Source organism: Saccopteryx bilineata, chromosome 8 (genome assembly GCF_036850765.1).
Source record: "Saccopteryx bilineata isolate mSacBil1 chromosome 8, mSacBil1_pri_phased_curated, whole genome shotgun sequence".
In the NCBI taxonomy this organism is placed as follows: domain Eukaryota; kingdom Metazoa; phylum Chordata; class Mammalia; order Chiroptera; family Emballonuridae; genus Saccopteryx; species Saccopteryx bilineata.
In genome coordinates this window covers 40,046,174-40,062,436 of record NC_089497.1, presented here as the reverse complement: position 1 = coordinate 40,062,436, position 16,263 = coordinate 40,046,174, and the positions used below count along the sequence as shown (strand labels likewise).

The window sequence follows — 16,263 nt, the reverse complement described above, 5'->3', positions numbered from 1 at the left end:
TTCACTGGGCACACACTTAGAAGGATCCTGGATCACTTAGGGATCCTGAAAAAACGTAGATTTATCACTCAATAAGTCTGTGAGGGATCTGAAGTACTGGATTTCTAACAGGCTCCCAAGTGATATCAATGCTGCTGCTTCATCAGCCACACTTTAAAACAGCAAGAGCAGGAGAGTAGAAGGGAGGTGAGAAGCACATTACACACTAAGTTCACATTTCTCATATAAAGTTCAAATTCCCTACCCTAATATTTATGTTAGTTTAATGTAGTTCTAGTCTACCTTTCTAGCCTTTAATTCTTGTACTTTATATAAATCATTTGAACAATGAATAAATTATTTAGTGGTTGCACTAATGAGTTTTCAACAGTGAGTGATCTCTCCCCTCCTACACAGAGGACACTCGGCAATGTCTGGAGAATCCTAAGTTGTCCCAACTGAGGGACAGCTAATAGCATCTTAGTGGGTAGAGGCCATGGATGCTGCTAAACAGTCTGCAATGAACAGGATAATTCACCACAACAAATTCCAGCCCCAAATTTCAACAGTACTGACTTTGAAGAAATCCTGCCCTAATATATACAGTTTTCTGACTGCTTCTGTAGGCTCACTTACTCCCTATACTTCGTTCCTTTGCCAACCTCAAACCTACCCACTACTCAAGAACTGGCAATTTTTTTCTACAATACATTTCTACACTACAAAGTTCAGTAGCCCATTCCTAAACCCTACTTTAATAACATTAATATAAGACTGCTATAAACCAGGAACTCTTACAGATTTTAGGAATACGTTAAATTTTAAAGTGTAGAATTACAGTCCGCCACATGTTTAAAGTAAAAAAAAAAACAGAAAACACATAATAAACAAAGATATGCTCAAGAAACAATGGCAAAAGAGCAAAAATAATCAATCTGGAGAGGAGGTAGATCTTTCAATAATAGTTTCCAAAAGGATGTGGTTTAATGAATAAAGTGTGTCCATAAAGTCATGGTGCACTTTTGACCAGTCACAGGAAAGCAACAAAAGATGATAGAAATGTGAAATCTGCACCAAATAAAAGGAAAACTGTCCCAGTTTCTGTAGGATGATGTGGCAGCATGTGCGCATGCGCACATGATAACGTAACACCGTGTATACAGCGAAGCAGCCCACAGCCATGCCAGTCGAGATGTGGACGGTACAGAGGAAAGTTCAGTGTGTTCTGTGGCTCGCTAAATTCGAATCCATGACCAAAATGCAACGTGAATATCGTAGTGTTTATAACGAAGCACCACCACATAGGAATAACATTACTCGGTGGGATAAGCAGTTGAAGGAAACCGGCAGTTTGGTGGAGAAACCCCGTTCTGGTAGGCCATCAGTCAGTGACGAGTCTGTAGAGGCTATACAGGATAACTACCTAAGGAGCCCTAAAAAATCTATGTGTGAGCCCACATCGAACTGCACTGAATAAGGTATTAAACTGGGAGAGTTTTCCTTTTATTTGGTGCAGATTTCACATTTCTATCGTCTTTTGTTGCTTTCCTGTGACCGGTCAAAAGTGCACCATGACTTTACGGACACACTGTAGTAGGTAAGTAGAAGAATATAGGAAGAGACAGACCCAAGAAAAAAGAAGGCAATCTAAGCAGAAGCAAAAACATATGTAAAAACAAAGTCCGGTGTTAACAGAACTACATATAGTTTATGATGATTATAAAACTTGGGTTCTGGGGGAGGAGGAGCAAGGGAATGAAATAGGTAAAGTTAAAAAAGTAGGCATAGGTAAAATCATACTTTGCCTTATACTGTAAACAGTCTTGAGTTTTAAACCATTAAGTATTATATTAATTTAAGACAAATTCCTAAAATCTAAAGCAAAATAATTATTCCCAAAGGTCTCTTTTCCATATACAAACTTTTTCATGTACATTGAATGTTTGTGACCTTTTTTATCCTGATGGTCTACACTTGATTTTTCAGATATTTATGCCTTTCCTTCCAATCAAAACATTTTTCAAAAGCATCCATTTCATGAACGTAAGTTACCGTTCCTAACAGCTCTTAGAATACTATCTTAAACATCTAATATTTCATTTTACTTCTATTTTTCCATATTATCTCTCAACATGAAAAAAAAATCTTAACAAATTTGGATAAAATTGCTTTCTTGCAGTCTAGAACCCTGAAATTAGGCCATTAAATATTAGGAGCTGTGTACTTGTTTGATACTCACCAGCAATTCCAAATTAGCTTATCTTTTACTGTAAGTGACTATCTTAATGCTAATATATTAAGCTCATTCTAAATTCCACCATAAACTTTAAGTCATCAGATAGGAAAAGGTAGAAGATCTTTCATTGGGAGTAATAATCCAAGATTCAAATAGCTATGCAAACTCAATAATAGAAATAAAATTTGATTTGGAAAACAAACCAAGAAGAAAGCCACTTTAAAAAAGAAAAAGCTATTTAAAGGTGGTAATTTAATTAAAAGTTGAAAATCAGAGGGAAAATAAAAAAAAACATACGGCAAAATAACTCATCACTTTTTATAAATAAAAACAATCTTTCATGAAAAAGTAAAATAGCTAAGACCTACACAGCATTCATTAGATAGGAAGGTAGATATAGACAAAATTTTGTTTAAATTAAGAGTCTAGAATCATATAATTTTAAAACAAAACTTGAAAAACTGTATTTGAATTATTTTATTTTAAATCTAAATTTATATATAGTTTCAATCATTTTAAATTATTGACAATACTTTTACTATAGTCCTCACAACTACCACCAAATACATTAATTCAAATATACCTACCTAGTACAGTTACGGTTGTAGAGGACTGAGCATTTCCAAGTGGGAATGTAACAGCTTTGCATATGTATTTTCCAGAATCAGAAAATCCTATGTTATGTAGAGTAATTGTTGCATCATTAAGTGAATAGTTTTTAAACAAGACTCTTCCCTGATATTCTCCTTGAACAGAAAATCCATATTGAGGATGATGAACTGCAACAGTCTGTGAACTTTTGCCATGTATCTTTTCCCATGAAATTTGTGTTATAGTTTCATTTACTTCAATTAAACACTTCAATGAAACATTCTTTCCCCATACTGCTGTGACATGTGGCTCCACAATAATTGTTCCAGCTAAGGCACCTATGGGGGGAAAAAAAAAGGATAGTTCTTAAAATAGAAAAATATTATGCTAAAATATGATCAATTTTCCTTCCCTTTTATTGTTCTGTTCTCTCTCCCTCCTTTCTTCCCCTTCTATAGGTACACACACTCCCACACACACACTTATAACTGAAATACAGGAGGAATAAAAAGTGCTACATGTTCCTGACATTGGATGTAAGACCCAAAGAGCGACTCTCAAATAATGCAAAACCTGACAGTATCTGTTGCAGTGGAAAAAGATTGGGCCAAGAGTAAGCTTGGAAGCAGATCTTTCCCCAGTCAAGTCTTCACATGAGATCCCAGCCCTAGCTAAGACCCTGACTGCGTTCTCATGAGACTCTAAAGCAAAGAATCCAGGGAACCATGCCTGGTTTCCTGACCCAAAGAAACTAAGAGATAATAAATTTATAGTTTTCTAAAGCTACTAAATTTTAAAGTAATTTGTAACTCAGTAGTAGATAACTAGTACATGTAGGACCTGTCAAACCAAATATATATAATACCCCACTATCTTCCTTTGAAGGTTCCCCCTATCAAAAACTATAAAAAATTTTATTTAACATACATCAATTACCAGAAAACAATTAATGTAAAAAAACAGAAATGTGAAACCAACTTTTTCCATTTAACAAATGAAAAAATTTCACAAGCAAAAGTAAAGCCCTTGCTGGTTAGCTCAGTTGTTTAAAAGTCTTGTTCCGCCCTGGCCGGTTGGCTCAGTGGTAGAGCGTCAGCCTGGCATTCAGGGGTCCCGGGTTCGATTCCCGGCCAGGGCACACAGGAGAAGCGCCCATCTGCTCCACCCCTCCCCCTCTCCTTCCTCTCTGTCTCTCTCTTCCCCTCCCGCAGCCGAGGCTTCATTGGAGCAAGGATGGCCCGGGCGCTGGGGATGGCTCCTTGGCCTCTACTCCAGGCGCTGGAGTGGCTCTGGTCGCGATAGAGCGACGCCCCGGAGGGACAGAGCATCGCCCCCTGGTGGGCAGAGCGTTGCTCCCTGGTGGGCGTGCCGGGTGGATCCCGGTCTCGGGCGCATGCGGGAGTCTGTCTGACTGTCTCTCCCCGTTTCCAGCTTCAGAAAAAAAAAAAAAAAGTGTTGTTCCAAAACAACAAGGTCGCAGGTTTGATCTCTGGTCAGACAGGGCACACATGGGGAGCAACCAAAGGAATGCATGACTGAGTAGAACAAGAAATGGATGCTTCCCTCCTCCCTCCCCTCTTTCTCCCTTTCTCTCTCTGTATCTCTAAAAATCAATAAAATTTAAATCCTGGCTGGATAGCTCAGTTGGTTGGAATGTATTCCAGAGCACTGAGGTTGCAGGTTCGATTCCCCAGTCAGGGCACAAACAGGACCAGCTCGATGTTCCTGTCTCTCTCCCCCTGCCTCTCTCAAAAAATAATAATTATAAAAAAAAAAAATTTTAAGTTAAAAATGACATCAAACTTTTCCCTTGTAACACCAATTTCCTTCTTAAAAGTGCTGGACCAAATCTAAATAATTAAAAGGAAAGTAAAACTATTCATGATTACTAAAGTCAAGTATGATACTGCTCATAGACAACTATATTACAACATAAAACACAGCCCTTGAAAGTTTACAACTCACAAATGTATCCTGACAAAATAAATTCTCTAACTAAAAAGTCAATATAAATACTCAAAAAAGAAAGTATAAACAATAAACCTTTAAAGTTTAGAGTTATATCTAAGTAATACTTTTGTTTATTTTTGCTTTTTTCCTTTTATTGTATGTATTGGGGTGACATCAGTTAACAAAATTTTATAGGTTTCAGGTTCACAATTCCACAACACGTCATCTGTATGTTGCGTATTCACCACCCCAACTCAAGCCTCCTTTTATCACTGTTTATCCCCCCTATAACCTTTATTGTCAGATTGGCAAAAAATATTTATTTTTGGTGTGCTGCAGAATTTTAGTAATTATTTTCTGTGTGCCATGAGCTGGAAAAAGTTGAAAATCACAGGAATAGCCATTCAGTCAAGATTTAGAATGCCCAAGGGATTCAAATCATCTGGAAATACACATACTTAAAAACAAGCCTGTGACAAAAAAAGAAAGCATAATGACCCATGTACTATCACTTATATGGGTTATTTAAAAGCAAAGACAAGACTTGAGATTCCTATTACAGATCATATTGAAGTGTTTGAAATGGAGTGTGAATAAATGGCATCAGTTCACTTTCTTAACTCTCCCACTTTCAGGAATGAACCAAGAAGTAATAGAAGTTATCACAAATGTATCTTTAATACTACCCTTTTTGATACTTTGATATCTTTTACCACATCTAAATTCTTAACCTATAGAAAAGAACAGGCATCTTGGGCATTATAGGTCCCAGGATCTTTCAAATATCAGGATCTACAAAACATGTATGTGCAAATATTCTGTAAATGAAACATTTACTGTACTGTGTCCTGGAAGTCCTAGCCACAGCAATCAGACAAGAAGAAGAAATAAAAGGCATTCAAGTTGGAAAAGAAGAAGTAAAGCTATCATTATTTGCAGATGATATGATATTGTACAATATATAGAAAATCCTAAAGTCTCAGTCAAAAAACTACTGGACCTGATAAATGAATTCAGCAAGGTGGCAGGATATAAAATTAATACTCAGAAATCAGAGGCATTTTTATACACCAACAATGAACAATCAGAAAGAGAAATTAAGGAAACAATCCCCTTCACTATTACAACCAAAAAAATAAAGTACCTAGGAGTACATTTAACTAAGGAGACTAAAGACTTGTACTCAGAAAATTATAAAACATTGATAAAAGAAATCAAGGAAGATACAAACAAGTGGAAGCATATACCATGCTCATGGTTAGGAAGAATAAACATCATTAAAATGACTACATTACCCAAAGTAATTTATAAATTCAATGCAATACCAGTTAAAATACCAGTGAAATACTTTAAAGATATAGATCACATATTCCAAAAATTTATATGGAACCAAAAAAGAACACGAATAGCCTCAGCAATCTTAAAAAAGAAGAATAAAGGGGGAAGTATCATACTTCCTGATATCAAGCTATACTACAAGGCCATTGTACTCAAAACAGCCTGGTACTGGCATAAGAACAGGCACATAGATCAATGGAACAGAACAGAGAACCCACAAATAAACCCACAGCTCTATGGACAGCTGATATGGACAAAGGAGGTAAGGAAATACAATGGAGTAAAGACAGCCTCTTCAACAAATGGTGTTGGGAAAATTGGACAGCAACCCGCAAAAAAATGAAACTAGACCACCAACTTATACCATTCACAAAAATAAACTCAAAATGGATAAAAGACTTAAATGTAAGGCGTGAAACCATAAGCATCTTAGAAGAAAACATAGGCAGTAAGCTCTCTGACATCTCTAGCAGCGATATATTTGCTGATTTATCTCCAGAGGCAAGGGAAATAAAAGACAGGATAAACAAATGGGACTATATCAAACTAAAAAGCTTTTGCACGGCCAAAGACAATAAGAACAGAATAAAAAGACAAACTACACAATGGGCGAACATATTTGACAGTATGTCGGATAAGGGGTTAATAACCAAAATTTATAAAGAACTTGTAAATCTCAACACCAGAAAGACAAACAATCCAATCCAAAAATGGGCAAAAGAAATGAATTGACACTTCTCCAAAGAGGATATACAGATGGCCAATAGGCATATGAAAAAATGCTCAACATCATTAATCATTAGAGAAATGCAAATTAAAACCGCAATGAGTTATCACCTCATACAGGTTAGAATGGCGCTCATCAACAAAACAACACAGAGTAAGTGCTGGCAAGGATGTGGAGAAAAGGGAACCCTCCTGCATTGCTGGTGGGAATGCAGACTGGTGCAGCCTCTGTAGAAAACAGTATGGAGATTCCTCAAAAAATTTAAAATCGAACTGTCTTTTGACCCAGCCATCCCACTTTTAGGAATATACCCCAAGGACACCATAGAATGGTTCCAGGAGAAATGCACCCCCATGTTTATAGCAGCATTGTTCACAATAGTGAAGATCTGGAAACAGCCCAAGTGTCCGTCAGAGGACGAGTGGATTAAAAAGCTTTGGTACATATATACTATGGAATACTACTCAGCCATAAGAAATGATGACATCGGATCATTTACAATAACATGGATGGACCTTGATAACATTATACAGAGTGAAATAAGTAAATCAGAAAAAAACTAAGAACTATATGAACCAATGCATAGATGGGACATAAAAATGGGACTCAGAGACATGGACAAGAATGTGATGGTAACAGGGAGTGGGGTGGAGGGGTGCGGAAGGGGCAAGGAAGGAGAGGGAGGGAGGGGGGGAGGGTAGGGGCACAAAGAAAACCAGATAGAAGGTGACGGAGGACGATTTGACTTTGAGTGGGGGGTATGCAGCATAATCAAAGGTCAAAATAATCTGGAGATGTTTTCTCGGAACATATGTACCCTGATTTATCAATGTCACTGCATTAAAATTAATAAAAAAGGATAAAAAAAGATATATGAACCCCTATATTCACTGTATTATTCACAGTGGCCAAGACATGGAAACAACCAAAAATATCCTTCAACAGATGATAGGACAAAGAAGATGTGGTTCATATACACTGGAATAATTCTTAGCCATACGAAAAGATGAAATACTGGCATTTGCAACAACACGGATGGATCTTAAGAATATCATGCTAAGCAAAACAGTCAGAAAATATCAAGAATTCCCTCTTATAATGGAATATAAGACCAAAAAAAATAAACAAACAAGAAAAACAAACAAAAACTGATAGGTACAACAGTATGGTAGTTACCAGAAGGAAAAGGTTTGGGGGAGGGTAGTTAAGGGTAAAGGGAGTCAAAATATATGGTGACAGAACATTTGACTTTGGGTGGTGGGCACACAATGCAATATACAGATGATGTGTTATAGAATTGTACACTTGACACCTATATAATTTTATTAACCAATGTCACCCCACTAAATTTAATTTTAAAAAAGACTGACAAGTGTTAGAACGTGAAGGAGCTGAAACTTTTAAATTGCTGGTTGAACTGTAAAATTGTACAACTACACTGGAAGACACTTTGGCAGTTTCTTATACAAGCACCATAGTATCCACCCATTTTATTACGTCTCTACTGATTAGAAAAGAAAACATGCATCTACACAAAGACTTGTACACAAATGTGCACAGCAGCTTTATTTGTAATAGCCCAAATTTGGAACTAACCCAAATGTCCATCAACAGGTGAATAAGTAAATTGTGGTTATACTCATACAATGAAATGCACTCAGCAATAAAAAGAAATACTCAACTAGGAACAGTCAAAATATCTTCTTCAACTTGATAAAAAAAGAATACCTATTTCAAAACCCTATAGCTAACACCATACTTGATGATGAAAAACTAGAAGCTTTTCCAATAAGATCAGGCACAAGGTAAGGATGCCCCCTCTGTTGTACCATTTGAACATCATGCTAGAAGTTGTAGCTAATAAGAAAAGGATTAAAAGGTTTACTGATTAGAATGAAAAAAATAAAAATTTTTTCACCGAGGACATGACTGTTTATGCAGAAAATCAAAAAGAACTGACAAACTCAAAATAAGCAATTATAGCAAGGTTGCAGTATACAATTCTTTCCTATATAATAGCAATGAACAAGTAGAATTTGAAATTAAAAACACAATATTGTTTACATTAGCACCCAAAAATTAAATAGTTAGATATAAATCTAACAAAACATGTACAAGAGTTATATGAGCAAAACTGACAAATAATCAGAAGAAATAAAACAAAATAAATGTAGAAATATTCAGTGTTCACAGACAGGAGGACAATATTGTCAAGTCGTCTCTTCTTCCCAACTTGATTACAGACTCAATACAATCCCAGTCAAAATCTCATTGAGTTATGGTGTGGGTAATAACAAACTGATTCTAAAAATGTATATACAAAATAAATGAGCCAACATAATATCAAAGGAGAAGATCAGAGTCAGAGTACTGACACCACCTGACTTGAAGACTTACTATATAGATAGAGTAATTAAGACAGTATGGCACTGGCTAAAGAACAGACTGCTGAAACAGAGAGCGCATATAAAGATTCATTAACTACAGTTAACTGATCTTTGACTAAGGAGCAAAGGCCATATAATAGAGCAAAAAGTCTTTTAAAATAAGTGATACTGAATAAATGAACAACCACATACAAAAATATGACACAGACTTTACACCCTTCGTGAAAATTAACTCAAAACTGATCACCAACCTAAATATAAAACACAAAACCATAAAACTCCTAGAAGGTTAACAGGAAAAAAAAATCTAAATGACCTACAGATATGGCAATGACCTTTTAGATACAATACCAAAGACATGATCAATGAATGAAATGAGAGATAAGCTGGACGACATCAAAATTAAAATTTCTGCTCTGCAAAAGACACTGTAAAAGAATGAGAAGACAAACTACAGGATGGGAGAATTCTTGGAAAAACAGCTAATAAAGGACCATTACCCAAAATATAAAAATAATTTTTAAAACTCAATAATAAAATAACCCAATTAAAATGTGAGCCAAAACCCTTAACAGATACCTTAGAAAGAAGATATACAGATGTAAATAAGGATATGAGAAGATGCTCAGATCATGTCATTAAGGTACTGCAAATTAAAATGAGGGATCATTACACCTGTATCAGAATGGTCAAAATAAAAAAAAAAACACTAAATGCTGACAAGAACACAAAATAGGAGGAACTCCCATTCACTGCTGGTGAGAACGAAAAACGGTGGTTTGGCAGTTTCTGACAACACTAAAATACTCTTACCATAGGACTCAGCAATTGTTCTCAGTATCTGCACAAATGAGGAGAAAACATGGCCCCACAGAAACCTACACACAATGTTATAGCAACTTTATAATTGCCAAAACTTGAAACCAACTAAGGTATCGTTCATACCTGAATGAGTAAGTTGTGATATATCCAGACAAAAGAATATTACTTGGTGCTATAAAGAAATGAGCTATCAAGCCACAAAAAGACATAAAGGATCCTTAAATGCACAATGTTTAGAAAGTCAATCTATAAAGACTGTGACTCCAAGTATATAATATTCTGGAAAGACAAAACTAAAAAACAAAAATATTTGTGGTTGCTAGGGCTTAGAGGGGCGGGAAAAATGAAAGATGGAACACAGAATTTTTAGAGCAGTGGAACTTCTCTGTATGATACAATGGTGGGTGCATGCCATCATACATTTGACAAGATATACTTAATGTACATACAGCAAGAGTAAACTATAATGCAAATGATGGCCTTTGGGCTTTTTGTATCTATACAGGTTCTCTAACTAATAAATGTACTGCTTGGGTAGAGGATGATGATCTTTGATTATACTGGCAGGAAGGTGAAGGGAGGGCCACCAGGGATACAAGGAAACTCCGTACTTACCATTCAATTTTTCTGCTAATGAAAACTGTTCTAAAAAATTAAAAAGTATATTAAAATTTTTAAATACTCATATAACCAAACTCAGCAATGAAAGGAAATAAATATATGCAACAATATGAATTTCAAAATACTATAATTAGGCTGAGCCCTGGATGGTTGGCTCAGTGGTAGAGCATCGACCTAGCTTATGGATGTCCCAGGTTTGATTCCCAGTCAAGGCACACAGGAGAAGCGACCATCTGCTTCTCCACCCCTCCCTTTCCCCCTTTTCTCTCTCTCTCTCTTTTCCTCCCGGAGCCATGCCTTGATTGGTTGGAGCACATGGGCTGGGAGCACACAGGATTGCTTCATGGAGCTTCCACCTCAGGCAACAAAAATAGCTCAGGTGCAAGCACAGATGCAGATGGGCAGAGACCCAGATGGGCTCCAGACTGAAGTTGCCGGGTGGATCCCGGTCAGGGCACATGTAGGACTCTGCCTCTGGAAGTGTCTATTTCCCGTCCTCTCACTTGGAAAAGAAGAAAAAAGGGAAAAAAAGATTCTAATAAAAAAAATTATGCGGAAAGACAAAAGAAAGAGTACACAGAGTATGATTCCATTTATACAACTCTTGAAAACGCAAACTACTTTATAGAAACAGAAGGCAGGTCAGTGCTTGCTTGGGGGAAGAAAAGCAGGAAGTAGTGAGACAGCTGATTTGACAGAGGACAAAAGGAAACTTGAGGAAGATGGATAACATTCACCACCTTCAAGTAGTGATAATTTAACAGGTTTATACTTTGTTAAAACTTATCAAATTATACACCTTACAAAGGTGCAGCTTATTATGTCACTTATACTTAGTAAAGCTGTTCTGTGAAAGAGGAAGAAAACGAGGATTGGAGAACATTTAGTACACTGTACAGGTAATTTTTGTTATATTTTTACTACAAAGGCAGGCAAAGAGATCAAATAGCAGTTCAAGAAAGATGATGGGTAAAAAAGTGGGATATATTAAAGTGATTGAAAAAAATTTATGACAGAGTAGATAGGGCATTGTTAAGTAGTATCTGTGAGGGGAAAGGACAGTATGAAACAGATTAGAAGGGATACCATAAGCCACTCATTGTACATCTGTTGTAGCAGGTCCAGTCTACCAGTACCAGTACAGACAGGCAAATGAGTAGACATGACAGTAAAAGTTCTTTTCTGACTACAGGAGGCCTGCCTGCATCCATGATTTCATTTTCTGCAATTTCAATTACCTACAGTCAATGAAGGTCCAAAATTACTAAGTGAAAAATTCCAGAAATAAACAATTCGTAAGTTTTAAATTGTGCACTGCTCTGAACAGTGCGATGCAATCTTGTGCCATTCCAATCCATGCCCACAGGGCATGAATCATCCCTTTGTCCAGCATACCCCCTCTGCATATATTACCCATAGGTCACTTAGTAGGTGACTGCTGCAACATCACAGTGCTTGTGTTCAAATTACCCTAATTTCACTTAATAATGGTCCCAAAGTCATTCACATTATTTTTATTATAATATTATAATTGCCTCATTTTATTATTAGTTATTGTTAATCTCTTACTGTGCCTGATTTATAAATTAAATGTTATTACATGTATGTATACAAAGAAGAAAACATATATAGGGTTTGGTACTATCCACAGTTTCAGGCATCCATCGCAGGTCTTGGAACATATCCACAGTGAACAAATAGGAACTAGTGTAAAAAGAGACAGTGTCATTTGCCAGTCTAGAACAGGGGTCCCCAAACTTTTTACACAGGGGGCCAGTTCACTGTCCCTCAGACCATTGGAGGGCCGGACTATAAAAAAAAACTATGAACAAATCCCTATGCACACTGCACATATCTTATTTTAAAGTAAAAAAAAAAAAATGGGAACAAATACAATATTTAAAATAAAGAACAAGTAAATTTAAATCAACAAACTGACCAGTATTTCAATGGGAACTATGCTCCTCTCACTGACCACCAATGAAAGAGGTGCCCCTTCCGGAAGTGCGGCGGGGGGGGGGGGGGGGGGGCGGATAAATGGTCTCAGGGGGCCGCATGTGGCCCTCAGGCCGTAGTTTGGGGACCCCTGGAGGGAATGCTTTGCAAAAAGCGGCACTTAAGCTGTACTTTGAATGCTAAGATCTCAAGGCTAGGCAGACTGTTCCAGGCTAAGCAAAGATCCAATATGAGGTTAAAATACAAAAATAAAATAAGACTAGATAGAAGACTTAATCCAAAATGGTTAAAGTGCAGTAATCAGAAATGAAACAGTAGAGAACTGGAGCTAGTCTTCTAATTACCCTCTGGCACAGTGCTTAGAACTTCCTAGAACAGCACTGTCCCAGCCACTAGCCACATGTGGTTATTTAAATTAAAATTAAGTAAAACTTAAAATTCAGGTTTTCGTTTATACTAGTATTTCAAGTACTCAACTGCAACATGTGGCTAGTGGCTATAGTCCTGAGAGTATAACTTACACTGCTTCACTGCAGGAAGTTCTAGATAGCACAATTTCAGAACAGAAATTCAATAAAGGTTAAGTTGTCTTCTAATTACAGATCTCGAGTTTTCTACAAAGCTAAAAAAAAATCAGTCTTAGAGTCAATTTTTTAACTTCAGATTTCTAAAATAATGATTTACATGTAATCAAAACAGCAAGAAAAGGTACCAAGGATGGCAAAATTCTACTTACAGTATCTCCTACACATTAACATTAAATATAGATTTCATCCCACTATATCATCTCTAGTCATCTTTATGCAGCAATTTTAGCCTTTACAAAATGACCTTTATAAAATGTTGTTTCTACCACCTATTCTCAATTAATCACTACCTTTTAATGTCAAAGAAAATATCTTAAAAAATCAATGTTAATAAAAGTTTTCTTGCCCTGGCCGGTTGGCTCAGCGGTAGAGCGTCGGCCTAGCGTGCGGAGGACCCGGGTTCGATTCCAGCCAGGGCACACAGGAGAAGCGCCCATTTGCTTCTCCACCCCTCTGCCGTGCTTTCCCTCTCTGTCTCTCTCTTCCCCTCCCGCAGCCAAGGCTCCATTGGAGCAAAGATGGCCCAGGCGCTGGGGATGGCTCTGTGGCCTTTGCCCCAGGCGCTAGAGTGGCTCTGGTCACAACATGGCGACGCCCAGGATGGGCAGAGCATCGCCCCCTGGTGGGCAGAGCGTCGCCCCTGGTGAGCGTGCCGGGTGGATCCCGGTCGGGCGCATGCCGGATTCTGTCTGACTGTCTCTCCCTGTTTCCAGCTTCAGAAAAATGGAAAAAAAAAAAAAGTTCTCTTTACTTCAATTTACTTTATACTTAAAAAAACACAATTCCATAGTATTTTTTGAATAGAAGCACAAAATCTTAGATCAGAAAGAAAACTTACAAGGTACCTATTTCTAACCTCATTTTACAGTGACAATGAATGCCCTCCTCTTATGGCCAATGGCAGTACACAAAAAAGAAGAAGCCTCCCGGTTTCAAAAAGTAATCTTTTCAACTCCAACATGCTGAGCACATTATAAAGAAATTCTAAATGTTTCACAGAAAAATAATAATAAACCTAGAATGGCTATTAGTCAAGACATTCAAAAGCTCAGGGATTTTCAAAATAAAAAGGTGGAGGGGAACTGTAGTTCTAAGGTCAGCATTACTTTCACCAGAGGCAAAATGAGTGGGAGAATAGAATTGTATAACAATTACTAAGGATTTAGTCTTTTAATTCCAATTTTAACCTGTGAAACTCTAGCAATTTTTAAAACAATGAAATTGTTTAAATAAATGTTTTAATCATCATCATAAAATGTAGTCTTCAAAATACTCCAGTAATTATATTATCTTAGGCTTTACTGTTATTTTCGCAGTAGAATTTATAATCAACAGGAAACAATTTTCAACCAACGAAATGATTTTCTAACCATACTACTGAGTTTAATTCGGATCCTTTAATTTATTTTAAGACTTTTTATGAGTGATAAAAAAACAGGAAGACCTGTGAACATGTAAATATTCTCAGATGAAGTACACAATTTAAAGAACTAGTGTTTCAAAGACAATGATGTAACATCAATTCTAATACATGATAGCCTTCTTATAATAATCCACATAAAATTTATACATATATTTATAAAACATGCATTAATAAACCAAACATTTCAAATTTACTGTTTCAAAAAAGGCACTTCTAAACAAGTACGTGTAGCTTATGGTTTAGGTGTATGATACTTTTCAGAGTCAAGAATGAGACTTAAAATTGTGAATGGTAACAGGGTGAAATAAAAAACAACAACAAAACTTTGAAGCTAGACCAATCTAAATCCAAAGACAAGTGTCCTTGTAAGTGACAAAGAAAAGACAAACGAGAAAGTCATGTAAAGACAGAGGTAGAGAATGGAGTTATGTCACAAGTCAAAAAACATCTGTAGCCATCAGAAGCTGGAAGAATCAAGGAATAGAAAGGCTCCTAGAGCTTTCTGGAGGAAATGTGGCTCCGCTGCCAACTACACATTGCTCACAAAAATTAGGGGATATTTCAAAAGGAATATGAAGCAATAAAAAAAAGCACTTGATTTTTTTTATTAAACAAGAACATCAGAAAAGCAAACAAGTCAAAAAAAGTTGTTCGATTATGCAAATGAGGTGCAAACTCAATTATCGTGACTGAGTAGCAAGTGACATATTGGTGGTGGTGGTGAACAGAAGCAGTCAAACTGGACAAGAGTGTCACATATTGACTGTTCAGTAAGGTGTTATGGTCAGCCAAGACTGCCAAATACACTGACAGCGATGGGGCATGGACAGGATCAGACTGTCCAGCAGTTCTTGTGGGATCCTCTGCCACTCTTGCTCCAGGGCAACATCCAGTTCAAGAAGTGCTGTGGGAAGCATGGACGGTTTGCCACACGTCTTCTCAGTGCATCCCACGCATGGTCAATGGGATTCAGATCTGGAGAACGTGAAGACCAGTCCATGCGCTCGATTCCTGCCTCCTGAAGCATGTTGTTGACGAGATGTGCACAGCAGGACCTTGCATAATCGTCCATGAAAAGAAAGTTGTTTCCAAGTGCTCCAGCATAGGGCACCACTAAAGGGTGAAGGACCTCATCTCGATATCTCATAGCAGTCAGCAATCCATTTCTGATGACGTGGAGGTTGGTACGACCACCAATGCTGATGCCAGCCCACACCATGATTCCACCACCTCTAAAGGAGTCCCTTTCTCGCACAAAACGTGGATTCTCCCATGTTCTTGCTCAAACCAGATCAGGACACGATTATTGTCAGGCTGCAGGCTGAACAATGACTCATCAGAGGACAGTTGACCACTCATCACGAGTCCAATGATGATGCTCATCAGCCCACCTTCTACTGGTTCTACGGTGTTCAGCAGATAACGAAATGCATGCCATTGGTCTCCAGACATGCAGTCTAACACGATGGAGCTGATTTCATATGGTCTGGGTGCATATCCGTTGTATAGTGGCAGCAAGAAACTGTCCCCACAGCTCTGTTGCATTGCTGCGCTTGTTCCTTCTTGCCAGTAAGGTCAAGTAGCAGTCACCTCTTGCTGTTGTGGCAGATGGGTTACTCTGCCCCTGTCTTCTTCATACTGTTCCA

The 16,263-nt window shown here is 37.4% G+C and overlaps 1 protein-coding gene across 3 annotated transcripts in view; it reads right to left on the bottom strand.

Moving 5' to 3' along the window:
* Nucleotides 1–16,263, bottom strand: part of NECTIN3 (nectin cell adhesion molecule 3) — a 119,942-nt gene that overhangs the window by 77,828 nt on the left and 25,851 nt on the right. For all 3 annotated transcript variants that reach the window (XM_066240892.1, XM_066240891.1, XM_066240893.1), the window contains exon 2: nucleotides 2,803–3,144. In XM_066240892.1, coding sequence (XP_066096989.1) covers nucleotides 2,803–3,144 — 342 coding nt within the window. The remainder of the gene's footprint in view (nucleotides 1–2,802; nucleotides 3,145–16,263) is intronic.